Raw genomic sequence first — 20,393 nt, 5'->3', positions numbered from 1 at the left:
TCAGAGAAAGGAAATTAGAATAAATATACAACAACTAGACTTTACTCCTAGCAATCCCAATTAATTTTAATGTACTCAGTGGGTCTCAATACAGGCTGAAAAGCTCACAGAATTTACTTATAATGGTCTGGGTTCACCCTTGAAGAAGAGAGTATTTGTTAATATTCTCAAATAGGAATTCAAAGTAAAGAAATTTACTTGGAAATCTTGTTATAAAAATAATATAGCTGGCCAGTTGCTGGTGACTCATGCCTCTAATCCTAGCTTACTCAGGAGGCTGAGATCTGAGAATAGTGGTTTGGAAGCAGACTAGGTAGGAAATTGTGAAATTGTTATCACCCATTAACTCCAAAATACCAGAAGTGGAGCTATGGTTCAAAGTGGTAGAGTGCTAGACTTGACAAAAAAATCAGGAACAGTACCCAGGGCCACAGTTCAAGCTCCACAATCGTCTAATAATAATACTGGTAGCAGTAGTGGTAATAGTAGTAACAGTAATAATTTCACCAGGTACCAGTGGCTCCAACTTCTATTTATTCAGGAGGCTGAGATCTGAGGATCACCGTTCAAAGCTAGCCCAGTCAGGAAATTTCATGAAACCTTTATCTCCAATTAATTTTAACTACAAAAAAGCCAGAAGTGAAGCTATAGCTCAAATGGTACAACACTAGCCTTACATAAAACAGCTCAGGGACATCACCTGAGCCTGAGTTCAAGCCCCAGGACTGTCACAAAAACAAACAAAGTAAAATAAAAGTCAACAATTAGTGGGGGTAAAAATGTACAGAGTGGCCAGGCACCCCCTGTAATCCTCACTACAGGATGAAAGTTTGAAGAAACTGGGAGACAGCCCCCAAGCCTCAAGTTCAAGCCCCAGGACTGACACCAAAAATATTTTAAAAAGTACAGAGTGGACAAAGTAGTAGACCACTAGCCATGAGCTGAAGAGTTGAGGGACAGTGCCCAGGCCCTGAGTTCAAACCCATGACCAAAAAATAAAAATAAAAAAAGAAAAAGAAAAAATATATACTTAGTTTAAAAGTATAGAGTGGAGCACCAGTGGTTCGCATCTATGATCCAGGCTACTCAGGAGGCTAAGATGCAGGAAACCCTGGTTTGAAGCCAACCTGGGGAAGAAAGTCCCTGAGACTCTTATCTCCAATTAATCACCAAAAAGGCTGGAAGTGGAGTTGTGACTCAAGTGATAAGAGCTCTAGCCTTGAGCAAAAAAGCTCAGGTACAGCATCCAGGCCCTAAGTTTAAGCCCCAGAACCAGCACATGAACACACACGCACACTCAAGTACAGAGTGATCTATGACATCGTGCCACACACACACATCATGAACTTATCTTTATGTAGTATCTTCTTCACACATAGGTTCAAAGACAAATGAAACAGCATGTTTTGTCAAATAATCAAATTATTTTCTCCAGTATCAAGATTTCCACTTTTATCATTTATACTTTGTTCTGATTTATAAATTTTGCTGCCAAGTACAGCTAAGAGGTTCTTGGCAATAAAATTTGTCATTGTTTACTGTTCACTTAAGACAGAACTCAAGACCATGGTACCAATATACATATAATGCTACTCAATGTACAATTAACTCCAAATTTTAGTATCATTCGACATAGCTTTTTCCCCCTTTTCTTGGTGCTGGCCCTGTGGCTTGAACTCAGGGTTTAGAACTACCCCTTAGCTCTTCTGCTCAAGGCTGCTGGATCACTTTGAGCCACAGCTCTACTTCCTGCTTTTTTGGTGGTTAACTGGAAATAAAGAACGTCTCACAGACTCTTTCCTCGGCTGGCTTCAAACCGCAATCCTCAGATATCAGCCTCCTGAGTTAGCATTATAGGTATGAGTCACTAGCACCTGGCTTTTTGTTTGGTTTTTAAAACAGGATCCTGCTACACAGCCCAGGCTGGTCTTGAAGTTACAATCCTCCTGTCTCAGCCTTGCACAGGCTAGTACAGGCATACAACATACCCACTTCACTTATGAGAACAAATTCTCATTGAAAGTATAAGCTTGTAGGCTAATGTGTCAAACAACAAGTATTTTAGCTTGCAGGTACATCAGCAGGTAACAATGCTAGTATCTACATAAATGTCTTTACTGTCTACCAGAAATTCTGCACATCCAAGTTACCAGTAACTTCCCCATAAAGGCACAGAAACCAGTAGGTCAGGGGTAATGAATGAGAAAGCAAAAACATTGCATAAACACAGTAAAACTATAAAATTAACATTAGTATAAAAACTAGTCATTTTAATGTCTTTTACTCAAACCAGTGTTCTATGGAAAATCAACACACACACACATACAAAATGATGAGAAATGGAAATGGTTGCATTATACCTTTAGATATCATGCTATTACAAATGTATCATCACCGTGTTTATATTAAGATAAAGTCTTCCTTGTAAGCCCAGCCCAAACACAGGTATCGCATAGGCATCAAGGTTGGAATAACTGAATTATAAAGGACAAAATATAATCTACCACAACAGAGCTTTCTGTAAAAGTAACACATATTCTCCTGTGTAACACCTGCTCTCTGGGCTACTTTATTCCCAAGTCCTGTGTTAGTATACATCTACTATTTCCTACTTGCACCCAGGTTTTCAATTTATCTGATAAGCTTTAAATTGACATTACAAAATCCTCAACAGTGTAAACTTTTATGTTTTTTTTTCCCCAATTACCATCTATGAATCTAACATGAAATGGGATTACTCACCATAGAAAAGCCCCTTTTCTTTTCCTAGAGGTAGCTCTCAACAAAACTGGGCAGACAAAACTGACTAATCTTGCATCTAGTTGTGACTTCCTCCTTCTTTTACTGAAAGAACTAATGTTCTTCTCTCTTCAGTCTTACAAGGACACAGGGAAGAAAGGAAGGAAGAGAGAGAAGAACAGGATAGGGTTTACTTAGATTCAGAGAACAAAAGTAGGAGGAAATAAGGACCATAAGAACTACATTTGGGGATAGAAAGTTCTTCATCAAGAAGAGATATATGCACATGTGTGTATGTATGTATGTGTATAGAACATATTCTTGGTCTGGGAAAATGGCTCAGTGGTAAAGTGCTTGCCTTGCATGCATGCATGAGGCCCTGGGTTCGATTCCTCAGCACCACATATGCAAAAAGAAAAAAAGCCGGAAGTGGTGCTGTGGCTCAAGTGGTAGAGCACTAGCCTTGAGCTGAAGAGCTGAGGGACAGTGCCCAGGCCCAGAGTTCAGGCCCCATGACTGGACCCCCACCCCACCCCACCCCCCAAAAAAAAGAACATATTCTCTTCTGTACTGTGACTACTCCTCAGAAGTCTTCTAAAAGGTGAACAGTAAATGTATTGGCAAATAATACAAAAAGTATACCAGGAAACAGCATGACTAAGAATACATTATCTTCAAAGGTTTAGATCACCAGAAAAAAGGATAGGTACAAGCCGGGCGCTGGTGGCTCACACCTGTAATCCTAGCTACTCAGGAGGCTGAGATCTGAGGACCACAGTTCAAAGCCAGCCCAGGAAGGAAAGTCCGTGAGACTCTTATCTCCAATAAATCACTAGAAAACCGGAAGTGGCGCTGTGGCTCAAGCAGTAGAACGCTCGCCTTGAGCTGAAGAGCTGAGGGACAGCGCCTAGGCCCAGAGTTCAAAACCAACAACCAACCAAAACAAACAAAACAAAAAAAGTGGGGTCGGGGGAGGCAGAAGCAAGGATGATTCTAGAAACTCACTGGAGAAAAAACTGTTTTTTAAAAGTCAAAGTACTCAAGGTAAACTGAGGTGAAGGTCTGTGACTTCCTGATATTAGCATCTACATCTATGAAATGCTTGGTGCCCAACAGTGTATTCAAAACACATATCAAAGCAATTAGTCAACTCAGTTGACCTAACACCAGAACCAAAGATCAGTTCTCAGGATGGACTGGGTCCCTAGTGAACTTTCTAGTGTCCACAGTCATTTCTCCAGAAAAGTCCAGGCAAAAACAAAAAAAAAGCCCCACATAAAAACTGACCTCAGCCAAGTTATTGAAAAGGCATCTTATAACTCAATAGTATAGAATAAACTACCAAATCTAGTATTACCAAAAAAAAAAAATAATATTCAGACTTACAAGAAATGAGCTGGGGGTGTGGTTCAAGTGGCAGAGTTCTTGCCTTGTAGGCACAAATCCCAGCGCCACAAAAAAATAAGAAGAAATTGTTTCCACTTTATATAAATCTATCTATCTATAAATATATGTATATTTATATAAATATAAATGTGGGTTCATAAGATTAATAGATACTAAACTGATCTTTGCAAAAGGCAGTTACCATATCAAGGTAGATAAACAGCATTAATTGAAAATAAGATTGCTCGTACAGAGAACTTTCAGTGCACAAGTGATCTATCTATCTATCTATCTAAATCTATATTTCCCCTCCCCTCCCCATAACAACTCAGATATTGGTGGGCCATATACAAGGTCTAACATAATCCCAACAGGATGGTTAATAAGATGACATACAAAGAAAATAGAAAACCTCAGGGGTACCCTGATTAGAAAGGGAAGATATTCCAGCCGGGCGCTAGTGGCTCACGCCTTGTAATCCTAGCTACTCAGGAGGCTGAGATCTGAGGATCGCGGTTCAAAGCCAGCCCGGGCAGGAGAGACCGTGAGACTCCTATCTCCAATAAACCACCAGAAAACCGGAAGTGGTGCTGAAGCTCAAGTGGTAGAGCACTCGCCTTGAGCTGAAGAGCTGAGGGACAGCGCCCAGGCCCAGAGTTCAAGCCCCACGACCGACCAAAAAAAAAAAAAAAAAGAAAGGGAAGATATTCCATGCTAACTTACAAGAAAATACAAAAGAGATTAGGAAATTTGTAAGCTTTACTCAAACTATGAAAAAAACTTGGGAGAAGATTGAACTCAAGGAAAGCAAACCTGAACGAGCCACAAGAGGCTCAGAAGGATATTTGAACAAGTCACAGAAGCAGAGACAAAGATAAAGATTTACTTTAAGATACAAGGCATTACTCAGAGAAAAACTTTGAGAAAGGCAATGTAACTGAACACAAAAATAAGCTTAGTATTTGGCCTGCCAAAGCAATTTGAAAATATTTCCATTATAGCAGCAAAGAAAAAGTTATTCTGACTATAAAATAGTATAGTTAGACTGCAAACTATGACTTTTTATAATAGTATGTGATATTCTCTGAACAACTTACAACAAAATTAAGTATCTTAACTCATTAAAACAAGAATGTCAAGCGTATGAACAAAAAATTGAGGGTTTTTGTTTTGTTTTTTAACTCGAAGGAAGAATGAGACATGGGAGTTACCCTTTGTTCTTATAAAGTAGCAAGATTAGTCACAGGGCAAGTGGATTCTAGTGAAAATTATTTCTAAAAGCCCACAGGGAGTGAGAGAAGAACCAGCAGTATCTATTATCAGTTATTGGACAACTAATTCCTTGGGATAGAAAACAATTCTTATAGGAAAAGAAGTATTTCCCCTCAACATGAACTCAAGTTTATAAACAGATAGATGGCTGCCCAACATGGTGAAGTGATTGCTGAAGAAAAGAGAGTTCACATCCAGCACCTCAGAATCAGTTTTGGACTCCAATTTTAATTCGGAAGATAACTATACTAGTTAAAATTTTTAAATATTGAAAACCCAAACCAATGAAGACTCAACATCTCTACTACATTAAGTTTTAAACAGATTCTAAACCCCCATGGGTCAGCAATTAACTCTGAACTTGTCTTTGGTGTGTACTTAAAAATCTACATATGAGCAAAGGGTATGTCCTCTAAATAAGTTCATTTTCCTTTAAAAGTGACTATACCTTGTTTCAAAGACATTGGTATAATAATTCAGTAAAATTTTAGAAAGTTCTGTTTATGAGGTAAACTGAATGGCAGTTTTATAAAACTAGCATTTCTAAATATATTTTCTTGTAAAACACATGAGCTCTAAGTTTGCTTCTGACACCTTGGTCACGTTCACAAGAAAGATATTAACAATGGGCAGATGATTACCTTAATTTCTACAAAGCCTGCTAGATAACTCAAATGAGATACATTCTTATGAATCAAGAGAAACTATATGATTCATAATAGAATCTAAAGGGAATCAATTTTTAAACTCCCATTTTCCAGATCCATAAGATCAAAGTGAGTATGTTTACAAGTTTAAAAGAAACTAAGTCTTAATACATATAATCAATGTGGGTCTCCTCACAAGTGAAGGTACAACTGATTCTAGTTACCAGCCCATGGGACAAAGTAGAAAGAAAGATTATTGTTGCTTTAAAAGAAAAAGGAGCTTTAAGTTGATGAAAAGAGTATCACAATGAGAGAACTGGAAAATAAAAAGAAAGCTTCAAAATGAACGTAATTGAATTTCAGCTGACAACTTGAAAAAAATTTCAGATGTGCTTTGATGTTTATCTACTGCAAAGAAACAAGGAATACAACTTCCTTTCAAAGAATCAACTTGATTTTTTTAAAAGAAAAACCAAAATCTTACCATATTCTATAGTCTTGATTAGCTTTCAGAAATGAAAAATAAAAACTTAAAACCTCAGTCTCTCTTAGGTAAAAAATGGTTAAATTAGGGAACAGGTAATAGGATAGAAAAACAGAAGAGAAGAAGAGAAGTGGTGTCTGATTCAATCTCTCTACTGACCTCTCGAGAGAAATCAGACTGAGGAGAAGAGAGCACCTTAATATTTCTTCACCGGCTGGGTGTCACAGCAGAAGCAGGACTAGTCAGTTTTTATCGACTTGGGAGGGTATGAAAAAATACCCAGTTGTGCTGAGGGAATAAGGAAGAGGAAACAGATCACATTTCAATAGCAAATGCCATTTCACTTAGACATGTACACAGAACTGCTCTAGCCATTTTGTGAAAAGTGTGGATGAGTCTACATCATTCCCAACTATACATGCAAAAGAAAACCTAAGGCAAAGTGGTGAATTACATACCCGGTAAAGAATGGATGAAGGCCCAGACATCATCAACTGTCCATATAGAGGGCTCTGTCTGTGCAACTGGTAACAAGTCACTGTTCTCAGGCATTTTCCTAATTCTTACATCTCGAAGCTCACGCTCTCTTTCCCGCTCACTCTGCCTGCGCAGACGAGTTGTCATAGCAGATGGCACAGAGTCTTCATGAGAAGCCAAGTCTTCTTCTGCAGATGGATAAGTAATTGGAAGCTGGAAAATGTAGTACAAGTAAAATACAGCATTGCATTTTCCTTGCATTTCTAAAAAGGATATTATACACTGAACAAAGTTTCTACAGACCTGCCTAAGGATATGTTCTCTTGCTGCCCCTTCAGGGCCACTTGGACGGCGGCCACGGTGCCCAAGACTCTGATTATCAGGCTTACGATTCCAACGACTAAGGGCAAATTTTTTAGAACAGCTAACATTGTACCTAAGAGATTAAAGTAAGGGGGGAAAAAATGTAAGGATTATATAACATACTGTATTTCATTATACCTTGAAAGTACAATTGTGAATCATTAAGTTATTAATAATACCTTAGTAAGTAAATCCACATTGTTCAAGGGACTTGTTTATGGTAGAGGTCAAACAATGACTTCTATCATAATGTCTTTTTTTTTTTTTTCTTTTTGGTGCCAGTTCTAGGGCTTAAATTCAGGACCTGAGCACTTTCCCTGAGGTTTTTATTCCCCCCATCAAGGCCATTACTCTACCACTTAGCCACAGATCCAAAAAGCTTTTTTGTAGTTAATTGGAGTCTCACGGACTTTCCTGTCTTAGCTGGCTTCAAATTGTGACTCTCAGATCTCTTAGCCTCCTGAGTAGCTAGGATTATAGAGGTAAGCCACCAGCACCCAGCCATAATGTCTTTTAAATACTGAGCATCTAATAAAAATGGATTGATATTTTCTCACTCTGCTTGGAAGTAAGAAATTTTCCTCAAAATACAGAAAGTAATTTTGGGGGAGGGCGGGGGGGGTCAGTTGTGGGGCCTGAACTCTGAGCCTGGCCGCTGTCCCTCGGCTCTTCAGTAAAGGCTAGCACTCTACTACTTGAGCCAGAGCGCTACTTCCGGCTTTTTCTGCTTATGTGGTACTGAGGAATCGAACCCAGGGCTTCATGCATGCAAGGCCACCTTCCCAGCCCCAGAGTAATCTTTTTTTTTTTTTTTTTTTTTTTTTTTTTTTTTTTTTGCCAGTTGTGGGGCTTGAACTCTGGGCCTGGGCGCTGTCCCTCAGCTCTTCAGCTCAAGGCGAACACTCTACCACTTGAGCTACAGTGCCACTTCCGGTTTTCTGGTGGTTTATTGGAGATAGGAGTCTCATGGTTTCTCCTGCCTGGGCTGGCTTTGAACCACGATCCTCAGATATCAGCCTCCTGAGTAGCTAGGATTACAGGCGTGAGCCACCAGCGCCCGGCCCCAGAGTAATCTTAATAGCAGCAAACACAAGGTTCTAGGAGGAACAATTCTGTAGTAATTAGAATGTATATTCAAACTGATATTTTCTCAAGTAATTTCTGAAGAGAGGTTGTATTTTGATCTCTTCAGAGATCAATATAATATGCAGCTCAAGCAGTTAGTAAAATATTTTAGAATATTATTAAATCAAAAAGTGATGTACATATCACCTGATGTGGAAGAAATAACTGTACTGTCAAAGCTCACAGAATTCATAAACTTTATAGACCACAATAAAGACAATTTGCCCATAAAGGTTAGAATGTGTTTGTGACTTTAAGTATCACTATCTCACAATACTGTGAAATTTGTTAAATTTATGTAATCACTTAATTACAATAAAAAATTTGCTATAAAAAAGTGAAAATATAAAGTTGAAATTCCAAAGTTGTATAATAAATTCATTGTGCCTAATCTTCTGGAAATTTGGAACTACATACTTCTTTAAAATTGGCTTAAGGATTTTTTTAAATATATATCTTTGTTGAGACAACTTAGGAGTTCTATGCCACCAAGCGGCTTTAGAGTCTAGACCACTGTCTCGCTAACTGATGCTATGAGGAGCCAGAGAGTAAATATTTAGGTATTACAGGTCATACAAGTGTTTGTCACAAACACTCAACTCTTACAATATAATGTACACAGCCACTGAAAACACTGAGCATGTACAACCATGTTCCAGTGAAATTGTTAGTATTTTTAAACTAAACACTGAAGGTTCATGCAAAAGTGAAGCTGCAGGACAGACTCAGCCTTCCCTAGAAAGAAGTGTGAGAGAAAATCGTCTAACAAAATTATATGCAGGCTTTTTTTACACATATGAAATTGACTCTACAAGTTATTATTTTCAAAACTCTCATGCTCCAAGAAAATTACAAGGAAAAAAATCCTAGTTAACTATGCTATTAATAACTTTCTAGGATCAATAACAAAAATAACTTTCCTCAACTATTTTTCCCCAACAAATATAAAAGTGCCTTGATGGCCACTTCATATTACCATAAAATAATTCAAAAAGCTCTTGCTGTGTTCCTTATACATGCATAGGCTCAACAATGTAAGTTTTTGGTTCCTAATTTTATTTCCTGGTGAAACCTGCATTTTTTTTTATTTTTAGAACCACTCAGCTTGTTTTGCTCACAGATGGCACTCTACCACTTAGTCACAATTCCAGATAGTGTTTCTGGTAGTTCACTGGAGATGAAATCTCATGGACTTTTCTGTTCCAGCTGGCCTCACACTATGCTCCTCCAGGCTCCAGTTGTCAAGAGTAGCCAGGATTACAAATGTCAACCTTACTTCTGATAAAGGATCACAGAAGGTATCTGTATTTCGTATTTAGATTGCCAAGACTGACAGCTAAGCAGACATGTAAGCAGCTGCAGTGTTGTCTTTCTCTCTTTCATCTCTATTTCCCTGTGTTAGAGCCCCTAGCCCTCTAAAGAGATTTATTTAAAGGTACAATACCACGAAATAATCATCTCTGGGGAAAGCATTTGTCACATTAAATATTCTGGAATATTTCTAAATAGTATGGATAGAATTACCCAAAGCACAGGGGGAAAAAAGGAACATTTTAAATTTGTACAGGGCCATGCTCATCTTCTATGTATTGTTCTAGTTTTAGTATATGTGCTGCCAATACAAGTACCCAATATACCCTGGGCAAATTTTAATTTAAAATCTTTATTTTATGGTCATATTTATTTTACTGTCATCTCATACTTTATTTTCCCATTTAACAAATAACCATTGTTGCCGGGCACTGGTGGCTCACGCCTGTAATCCTAGCTACTCAGGAGGCTGAGATCTGAGGATCGCGGTTCAAAGCCAGCCCGGGCAGGAGAGACTGTGAGACTCCCATCTCCAATAAACCACCAGAAAACCGGAAGTGGCGGTAGCTCAAGTGGTAGAGCACTCGCCTTGAGCTGAAGAGCTGAGGGACAGCACCCAGGCCCAGAGTTCAAGCCCCACGACCGACCGACAAAAAAAAAAAAAACAAATATTGTTATCTTAAAAGAACCTGAGAAGAGAGAACTCATCTGGATAGGCAGCTTCTTTCAGATAACAGCTGATTTAACCAGCTTTGAAAAAATTTAAAACCCTGATCATTTAGTTAACCCAGAATAAATCAGAGTTTATGAGCCTGTTTATGAGGTAAACAAACTATTCTGAGAAATAACAAGCTGAATGTTAGAAAAAGGCAAATATGGAAAAAATGGTTTAATTATCTGAGAAATAAAAGTTCTCAGATTTCAAGACATACAAATGCCAGGCACTGTGGCTCACACCTGTAATCCTAGCTACTCAGGAGGCTGATAACTGAGGATCACAGTTCAAAGCCAGCCCAGGCAAGGAAGTGAGACTCTGATCTCCAATAAACCACCAGAAAACCGACGTGGTGCTGTGGCTCAAGTGGTAGAGCACTTGAGTTGTAGAGTTCAGGGACAGGGCCCAGGCCCAGAGTTTAAGCCCCACAACAACAAAAAAGATACAAATTTTTAAGTATACAAGTTTCAAAACCCCAATAGGAAAAATCTTGGTAAGTATAAATCAGAACTCTGATCCCATTATGATTGGTAGAAAACCAACATCCTGATATGAAAGATTGGGTCATCTCTTGAAGTGTCATTTAATGTAATATCCTTTTTCTCAAAACCCATTTTTGCACAAAATGAAATCCAAAATCTTATTTTGCCTTTCCAAGTCATTTTAAAAATATGGGCATATTCGATCATTCCAAGACGTTTCCCATTATTTAAGGACTCCTGTGTGCACAAATGACTAGTGAAAGAAGGCTAGCTTCTGAGTTACTTACATCTTTTTAAGTCCCTAAAACTTCTCTTAGAGAAATGATAGTCCTGAAAAATAAATAAGTGCATCTTTTTTGTTTTTTTTGGCCCGTCCTGGGGCTTGAACTCAGGCACTGTTCCTGAGCTTCTTTTGCCCAAGGCTAGCACTCTACCACTTGAGCCACAGTGCTACTTCCAGCTTTTCCTGTTTATATGATACTGAGGAACCAAACCCCCGGCTTCATATGTACTAGGCAAGCCATATCCCAGCCCCTAAATACATCATTTTTAAAGATTAAAAAAAGAAATACCTTTTGGCACATGACATAGTACAGAATCTTTTTGATCTCAAAAATTCATTAGCATATCCCATTTTCCCACAGAATTCGCACTTGAGCAGCTCACTGTCCATTTCTTCTAATGTCTCTAAAAACAAAAAAACAGAAACAAAAAAAAAACAGGGAAAAGTTCCAAAAATGTAATTGTGGACATTTTTCTTTCAGTTTCTGTTTTGATTTGATGCTGCCACCAGGCCAATGATCCTTTAACTTTTCAACCCAAGGCTATTTTGGCAGGGCAAAGGCAACCAACCACCTCCATAAAGTCCCTCTTGCTTCTTCATAGCATTAGATGAGTTTTGTTCCCATATAAATAATATTTTTAAAGGTTCATTTTTTGCTGAGAATCCAGTATGTCTTACTTGTACTGTGAAAAATTAAGGTGAATAACTCATAATCACTACCCTCCAGAAAGAACATTTTCAAAATGCACAAGGTGGGAAATAAGGCAGAAAAGCCTTTAACTGAGGAGAATGAGGATGACTTCAAAATGGTCAAATTCTGATGTCTCCAAGGACTATATATATATATATATATATATATATATATATATATATATCATAAAATGGTTCCTTTTAGATAGATCAAAATTGTTTTATAATTTCCAGTTGCTGATGCCTTTTTCAGGGTGGTCTCTATTAAGTCAGAATATCCATATTCTATCCATATCCTACCATTTAAGGTCAGGGCAAGTTCTTCTGCAGGCCACCATCTCAGAGGCAAACTACACTAGACACTGAGCAGCAGTCATCCATTAGAAAACAACCCAATCACCCACAGTTTTGTCATCTATAAAAAGGGGTTTATAATACCTTTCTCAAAGAACTGAAATAATAAACGAGTGACAATCCCATTCCCATTCTTTTTTTTTTGGTCAGTTGTGGGGCTTGATCACTAGGTTTGGGCGCTGTCCCTGCACTCTTCAGCTCAAGGTGAGCACTCTACTGCTTGAGTCACAGCGCCACTTCTGACTTTCTAGTGGTTTATTGGATGTAAGAGTCTCACGGACTTTCCTGCCCGGGCTGACTTTGAACCGAGATCCTCAGATCTCAGCTTCCTGAGTAGCTAGGATTACAGGCGTGAGCCACCAGCACCCAGCCCCATTCTCATTTTCTATATAAGAATTAAGAGTATTAAAAGATATATTGTGTGAATTCAGTGAAACCTAGAGAATTCTTAAATCCGCCATGTTGTGCCATTTTCTCACATCATTATAATTTCAAAACCACCACATACAAAAACACCCCACTAAGACTTAGCTGTGAGCACCGTATGTGCACTTTCTATATTATCCACTAAACAAAGACTTGGAAGATGAAGACAACTGGGAAAAGTAGAAAAAGATGCCATGTGCTCAGTAAATTCATGTACCTATGTCATCCCAGTTTTACTGGAGAAGTAGACAGAAAGAGAACAACTACCAAAACACGTAAAGTAGTATTTCACGTAATGAAATCATGAACTAACATGCATTCCCTGTCCTAGGGAGTGTCCTAGGAGGAAGCACCCCAATTCCCAGGCTATAAGCATGTTGTATTTTTGTTATGCTTCAACATCATCTGTCCTTGAAAAGCCTAAACCAGAGACAGAACCTGTCAACCACTATTGCCACTAACACAGCCCTGAAGAATTCATTCCTCAAGGTGTTTCAAGAACAAGCTATACTAAAAGTTTTCCTTCAAAGATAATAATTTATTGATTGTGCCAGTCCTGGGGCTTAAATTCTGGGCTCTGTCCTGAGCCTCTTTTGCTAAAGGCTAGTAGTTCTCTACCACTTTGAGTCACAGTGCCACTTCTAGCTCTTTTGGTACTTAATTGGAAATAAGAAACTCTCGTAGACTTTCCTGCCCAGCCTGACTTTGAACCAAGATCCTTAGATCTCAGCTTCCAAGTAGCCAGGATTACAGGTGTGAGCCATGGGCACTGGGCTCAAAGACTTTTATCAGTTAATGTAACAATGTAGAATATTTGATAATAGATCAGAATACCTGTTGAGAAGAAATTATTTTTTTTGCTTGTGAGAGATGAAAGATACTAAATAGATATGGCTTAAGAGTAACAAATTGCCAGATGGTGGGTGGTGGTAGTTCAGGACTGTAATCCTAGTTACACAGCAAATTGAGATCTGAGGACCACAGTTCAAAGCCATCCTGGGCAGGAAAGTCCATAAGACTCTTCAATTAGCCACCAAAAAGCTAAAAGTGAAGCTGTGGCTCAAGTAGTAGAGTGCCCGAGTTTAAGCCCAGCACCAGCTCCCACAGAAAAAAGATGAACAAATCAACCAAAGTACAATAGTAGTTTTATTCTTCATAAAGAAAGAATAATAAGCTGGATACTTATAATCCTAGCTACTCAGGATGTGGTCCAAAGCCAGCCTGGGCAGGCAAGTCTGTGAGACTCTTATTTCCAATAAACTACCAGAAAACCCAGTGGCACTGTGGCTCAAGTGGTAGAACACTCACCTTGAGCTGAAGAGCTCAGGGACAGAGCCCAGGCTGAGTTCAAGCCCCATGAATAACAAAAAAAGGAGGAATACTAAGCTTTCAAAGATTTCTATTGTATTTTTAACACATCTAGTAATGCTCCCAATGCTACTTTTCATATTTGTGAACTAAAAAAGTAGCAGAACCAAATAAATCTTTACAAGTGTTGACATAGCTAATCAGATTCCGATTACATAGTAAACCCCCCTGATAATTCCCCAGCTTCCATTTCTTTACTTTTTCCCCAGCAATAAAGAGCTTGGCACAAGGCTATGTGTAGGATAAAAGCTAGCATCTGCCCTATGTGTGGCTGATTTCCAAATAATGCCTTTCCTTGTCAGCCATACTAGAAATGAGGACACTATTCTAGGGGCAGGAGACAGACATTGGAGCTACCAGGCCCACTACCACTATGTCAGAGAAACTTAACCCATCTTATAATCCAGTTATCATTCTGCATCTCTAGAGGAGTAGCTAAACCTACATCCTAATTAATGCAAGTCTCCACTTACTTTGTGAGAAATTACTTTTTATTTTCTCCAAAGACTTGAAATCACATACTATTTAGCAGCAAAGTGCAGCAATAAGAAGGAAACCATCATCAATATGACTTACCAGGGAAACAAAGCTACTGCTTGAGAATGCTGGTCACAGAAACAGCCAAATAAACCACATTTTACACTTTAAAAAGAGAACCATCCTTACCATGAAGCTTAGTATCTAAAAATGCTGAATATCTTTAATGTTGAAACTATGCAAGTACTGACTGTAACAAGTACAGGCCTCTGACTGACTTCCTCATTTAACCCTACAGTATTTCCCATAAACATTGGAGAATAGCCGGGTGCCGGTGGCTCACACCTGTAATCCTAGCTACTCAGGAGGCTGAGATCTGAGGATCGAGGTTCAAAGGCAGCCAGGGCAGGAAATGTCCATGAGACTCTTATCTCCAATAAGCTATCAGAAAACTGGAAGTGGTACTGTGGCTCAAGTGGTAGAATGCTGATCTTGAGCTGAAGAGCTGAGAGACAGCGCCCAGGCCCAGAGTTCAAGCCCCACAGCTGGGGGCGGGGGAGGGGGGGCGACAAAAAACATTGGAGAGGAGAACACAGTGAGAATCACAATTACGAAATTACCTTGGAAAATTAAATGCTAAAGCTCATAAACCTTTAACATATTTCTGTAGTATTTGTCCACCGATACATTAAACATCTTAATTTCTTTCCTTATTCTGAAAACTACCTGTTGCTCTGTCTTCCTTCAGTCTTTTCCTTCCTTTTCCCACCACAATTACAGGTTTACATGGCAAATTTCTAAATACCTTAAACAGATAAATAACAGTCTCCAAAAACACTCTTTAGTGTAAGTCATCTACCTAAAAATCAGCAGTGAGCAAGAGAATGCCCCTGGCAAGAGAATAACTTGTAGCTGCTTCTGCAAAGGTAGTTGGTAGTCTACAGTGTGGCCAGCACATGCTTGGTGTTCTAATATGAACAGTTCTTCCTGTTTAATCTTAATCTTAAAGAGACCCAAGAAGCAGAAAAAAAATCTCACCTCTACAGGAACAATTCAAACTGAAATATCACAGCACTAAAGTTCTAGTGTATATATAATTCATTGAAAACTAACCATTTGTTCTGCTGCAGAGATTCCCAAGTCAAAAGCTCCTTGAAGGCTTTCTTTTATTCCTATCACTCGAGTGCTAGCACAATCTAACACATATTCTCTGTTATACTTTATTATATACCCTATCATGAAATATGCATGTTCCTCCTATGCATGTACACCAAGGCACACATTATAAACAGGTTGTTTTGCCAGTCCTAGGGCTTGAACTTAGGGCCTGGGCACTGTCCTTGAACTTCTTTTACTCAAGGCTAGCACTCTATCACTTGAGCCACAGAGCTACTTCCAGATTTTCTGTTTATGTAGTACTGAGGAATCGAACCCAGGGCTTCATGTATGCTAAGCAAGCACTCTATCACTAAGCCACATTCCCAGCCCTACAAACAGGTTTTTAGGTAAGAACTTCCATTTGCATACTGCTATAGATATAAGCAAGAAAAATACCTGCACATCCAGCTTTCCTCTCATTTTACTTCAAAAAATGTCCTCATATAAAATAGTTGCTTTCCTTTTGATATTCTGAATACTTTTCACTGTTATAGGTATTAGTGTTTGAACTCAGGGCCTCACACTTATTAAGACAGGCATTTGACCACCTAACCCACAGCCCCAGACATTTCTTGCTTTATTTTTTGGATAAGGTCTCACATTTTTGTACAGAACTGGCCTCAGCATGATCCTCCTACCTAGAGCCTCCTACCTACACAGCTGTGATTGCAGCTGTCTACCACTATTACCTGGCTTATTTGTTGAGATGGGAGAGTCTCACTACCTTTTTTTGCCAAGCTGGCCACAAACTATGATCTTCCAATTCTCTGCCTACTGAGTAGCTGAGATTACAGAAGTAAGCTAATAGCACCAACTTTGAATACCGTTTTAACCTGTATGGAATAATCATTATTCAAATACAGTTTATTAAAGGTAATTCTTTTGCCAGGGACTGGTGGCTCATATTTGTAATCCTAACTACTCAAGAGGTTGAGATCTGAGGAACCCAGCTCAGGCAACAACCTCTATGAGACTCTTATCTCTAATTAACCACCAGAAAACCAAGGTGTTGCTAAGGCTCAAAGTGGTAGAGCACTAACCTTGAGCTTTTAAAAAAACTCAAGGACAGTGCCCAGGCCCTGAATTTAAGCCTCATGACTACCACCACCACAACAAATTCTTTCAGGAGAATTGTTGACATTTTTCTCTTTAAATCTCTTCTTTTCTAAAGAGTATATCCCTAAAAATAATTGTAATATTTACTACCACAAACCAGAATATGCAAAGTATAAGAAACAACCTAGAAAGCTCCAGATATATGAGCAAATTCTGTAAAACAGTCATTCTAAGTCTACTTTTTTTTTGGGGGGGGGGGGCGGGGGGGTCCGGTCGTGGGGCCTGAACTCAGGGTCTGGGCGCTGTCCCTCAGCTCTTCAGCTCAAGGCTAGCGCTCTACCACTTGAGCCACAGCGCCACTTCCGGCTTTTTTCTTTTTGCTTATGTGGTACTGAGGAATCAAACCCAGGGCCTCATGCATGCAAGGCAAGCACTCTACCACTGAGCCACCTTCCCAACCCCCTAAGTCTACTTTTAAAAGAGATAATTGGTTATCTTGAAAAAAAAATCTGAATTACTTTGTATCTTATGTGGAATTTTTCCATCCACAGTCCTTCAAGTCAAACTAATGCTACCAATCTTGCTATTTTAGTTAGTTTGGTTAGCTTTTTCATTATTTTAGGCAAATAATGTACTGTCTAAAAATAAAAGTATTTCCAAGTGAAAAAAAAATCTATGCTTCTGCAAACACCAAAGTAAGACAAAAAAGAGTATCATAAATGAAATCACAAACCTTCAGCCATCATGTCTTCCATCTCTGTGTCAGAGGAATTATCTGCATGCTTTGTATTGTTCTGTAGCTCTGGCTGAACACACACAGAATTCACCACCTGATTATCCAAAAGAGGTCTTTTTTTCACAGGTTGTTCTATTAGTAAAGATGAACGACTCACCTTTAAAAGAGAATAAAATAATCTCTTTTAAAAGACATTCAGAAAATCTTTTGAACAGTATCTGTAATATTCATTCACTCAGCTCTATTCCTTAAGTGTTTTGTTGCCTGGATAGAGGTTATGCAGTTTAGTTACCAGTGGAATGATGTTTCAAAGTCTCTGCCAAATAGAACTACTATCCTAGTTTTGTAATTAAAAAAAGAAGTTGGCCAGGCACTGGAGGCTCATACTTGTAACCCTAACTAACTACTCAGGAGGCTGAGATCTGAGGACAGCCGTTCAAAACTAGGCAGGAGACTATGAGATTGTTATCTCCAATTAATCACCAAAAAGCCAAAAATGGAGCTGTGACTCAAGTGGTAGAGCACTAACCTCAAGCTGAAAAAGCTCCAGGACAGTACTCAGGCCGTGTTCAAGCTCAGAACTGGGGGGAAAAAGTGCTAAATTTTAGTGATTCTTTATGTTCATTCCTATACTGGCAATGTCCCAATATTCAGCACTGAAAAGCAAAAGCTCTAACAGTATATTTAGATACTGCATGGGCATTTATTTTCTTTTCCACTGCTGGGCATCAAATTCAGAGCCCTGAACTTTGTTATACTCGCAGCACCTTTGGAAACAAAAAAAAAAAACAAAATAACTTTTTTTTCCCTTTTGGCTATTAGCGTCTTGCTATGCAGTCAGACTTGCCATAATCACGTTGCCCAGACTGGCTTTAAGCTCATGATTCTCCTGCCTTGGCCAACATAATTTTTGAAAGTACTGCTCAAGCAGGGTGGGCAAATACAATCATTATATTCAGGGTATATATATGAAAATAGAACCATGTAACTTGAGCTTAGGGGTAGTAAGTAGTGAAAGATGGGGGAAAACAACACATCTGATGTGTTGTACTCATAAGTATGATGTGCTGTACTCATAAACTGGTTTATTGCACAAAAACCCCTTTGTCTAACTACTTAAAATTTAAAAAAAAAATTTAAACTCCTCCCCAAACCAACAAACCAATCACTAAATGGGTCAAGGAACAAAGGAGAAACTTCTCAGATGAAGAGGTAAGAATAGCAAAGAAACAGATGAAGAAATGATCAGATATATCCCTGGCCATAAAGGAAATGCAAATCATCTCACCCTATTTAGACTAACATCATGTATTTAAACAACAAATGCTGGAGGGATGTAGGGAAAAAGGAACTCCACTGCACTACTGGTGGGAATGTAAACAACTGCAACTACTCTGGACAGTGGTCTGGAGGTTCCTCCAAACACTAAACATGCATCTTCCCTATCCATACCATTTCTGAGCATCTACACAAAACATCACAAGGCAGGATACCATAAAGACACTTGTACATCATGTTCACTGCTGTACTATTCACAATAGCCCAGATCGGGAAACAGCCCAAATGGCGTATCCAAAAAATGTGGTTCCCATACACAATGGAATTTTGCACAGCCATTAGAAAGAATATTATGTCATTTGCAGGGAAATGGATGGACTTAGAACAAATCATGTTAAGTGAGGTAAGCCAAGCTCAGGGAGACATACGGCACATATTTTCTCTCATATGCAGAAGCTAGATCTAAAATACACTGGGACATGAAAAATTATATAGGACGGTAGGCATTCACACACAGTGAAACAAAGGAAGAATACTCAGGGGAGGAACACAAAGACACAATGTCTTTGATCATATAAAATAATATTAAAATGACGCCAGGATATTCAAACAAGAGGTTTTTTTGTCTGTTGTTGCTTTTGTTTTCTTTTCATCTTGTTTGTTCCTTTATCTGTCTTGGGGGCAGGACACAGAAAAGAAGACAAAGGGTGAACAAATGAAGCACTGGTACTCACTGGATACTAAAAATGAGCTATACAACTTGTGGGTAGAGGGGTCAGGAGGGAGAAATGGGAAAGAGTGATGGAAGAGGTGACACTGCCCCAAAAGAAATGTACTCATTACCTGACTTATGTAACTGTAAAACCCTCTATACATCATCTTTATAATAACAAAAATAAAAAATGAGCTGGGCACCAGTGGCTCATGCCATAATCCTAGCTACTCAAGAGGCTGAGATCTGAGGATTGTGGTTCAAAGCCAGCCCAGGCAGGAAAGGCCCTGAGACTCCTATCTCCAATTAAATGCAAAAAAATGGACTTGACAGTAGAATGCTTGCTTTGAGCTGGAGAGCTTAGGGACAGTACCCAGGCCCAGAGTTCAAGCCCCACAACCAACAAAGAAATATAAATAAATAAATAAATAATTTGAAAAAGTCTTGGGGAACTGAAATTTTTTTTTTAATTTTAATTTTTGCCAGTCCTGTGCCTTGAATGCAGGGCCTGGCCTCAGTCCCTAAGCTTTTTTTAGCTTAAGGCTAGCACTCACTTGAGCCACAGCTCTACTTGTATTAAATCTACTGGTACCCAGCTTTAGGGACAGTTTTTGAAACACCAATATTCATGTTTTATTCTGTTTTATGTATAGGGCTTGAAATTAGGGCATGGGCACTGTCCCAGAGGTCTTGTGCTCACGCTAGTGCTCAAACCACTTCTCCAGCTTTTTGATGATTAATTTGAGGTAAGAGTCTTACGGATTTTCCTGCCCAGGCTATCCTTAAATCTCAGCCTCCTGAGTAGATAGGATTATAAGCATGATACTTGTACAGTGATTTAATACAAGAGACTC

The 20,393-nt window shown here is 38.9% G+C and overlaps 2 protein-coding genes across 8 annotated transcripts in view; one reads left to right on the top strand and one right to left on the bottom strand.

The window, feature by feature from the left end:
* The window catches only part of Prkci (protein kinase C iota), a 179,779-nt gene that overhangs the window by 27,396 nt on the left and 131,990 nt on the right, over positions 1 to 20,393 (top strand). The gene's annotated exons all lie outside the window — the stretch shown is intronic.
* Positions 1 to 20,393, bottom strand: part of Phc3 (polyhomeotic homolog 3) — an 82,532-nt gene that overhangs the window by 8,606 nt on the left and 53,533 nt on the right. For 5 of the 7 annotated variants that reach the window (XM_069991908.1, XM_069991907.1, XM_069991905.1 and 2 more), the window contains 4 exons: positions 17,547 to 17,706; positions 11,574 to 11,688; positions 7,309 to 7,441; positions 6,987 to 7,218 (listed from right to left, as the gene is read on the bottom strand). In XM_069991908.1, the coding sequence (XP_069848009.1) occupies positions 6,987 to 7,218; positions 7,309 to 7,441; positions 11,574 to 11,688; positions 17,547 to 17,706 (640 nt within the window). Of the gene's footprint in view, positions 1 to 6,985; positions 7,219 to 7,308; positions 7,442 to 11,573; positions 11,689 to 17,546; positions 17,707 to 20,393 lie in introns of those variants that run through there. The other 2 variants (XM_069991910.1, XM_069991909.1) reach the window with 2 other exon arrangements.

The sequence above is a fragment of the Dipodomys merriami genome, unplaced genomic scaffold, assembly GCF_024711535.1.
Source record: "Dipodomys merriami isolate MVZ:Mamm:240054 unplaced genomic scaffold, mDipMer1.0.p SCAF_40, whole genome shotgun sequence".
In the NCBI taxonomy this organism is placed as follows: domain Eukaryota; kingdom Metazoa; phylum Chordata; class Mammalia; order Rodentia; family Heteromyidae; genus Dipodomys; species Dipodomys merriami.
Note: the sequence above shows the minus strand (reverse complement) of the source record. Positions and strands in the feature narration are given on the sequence as shown.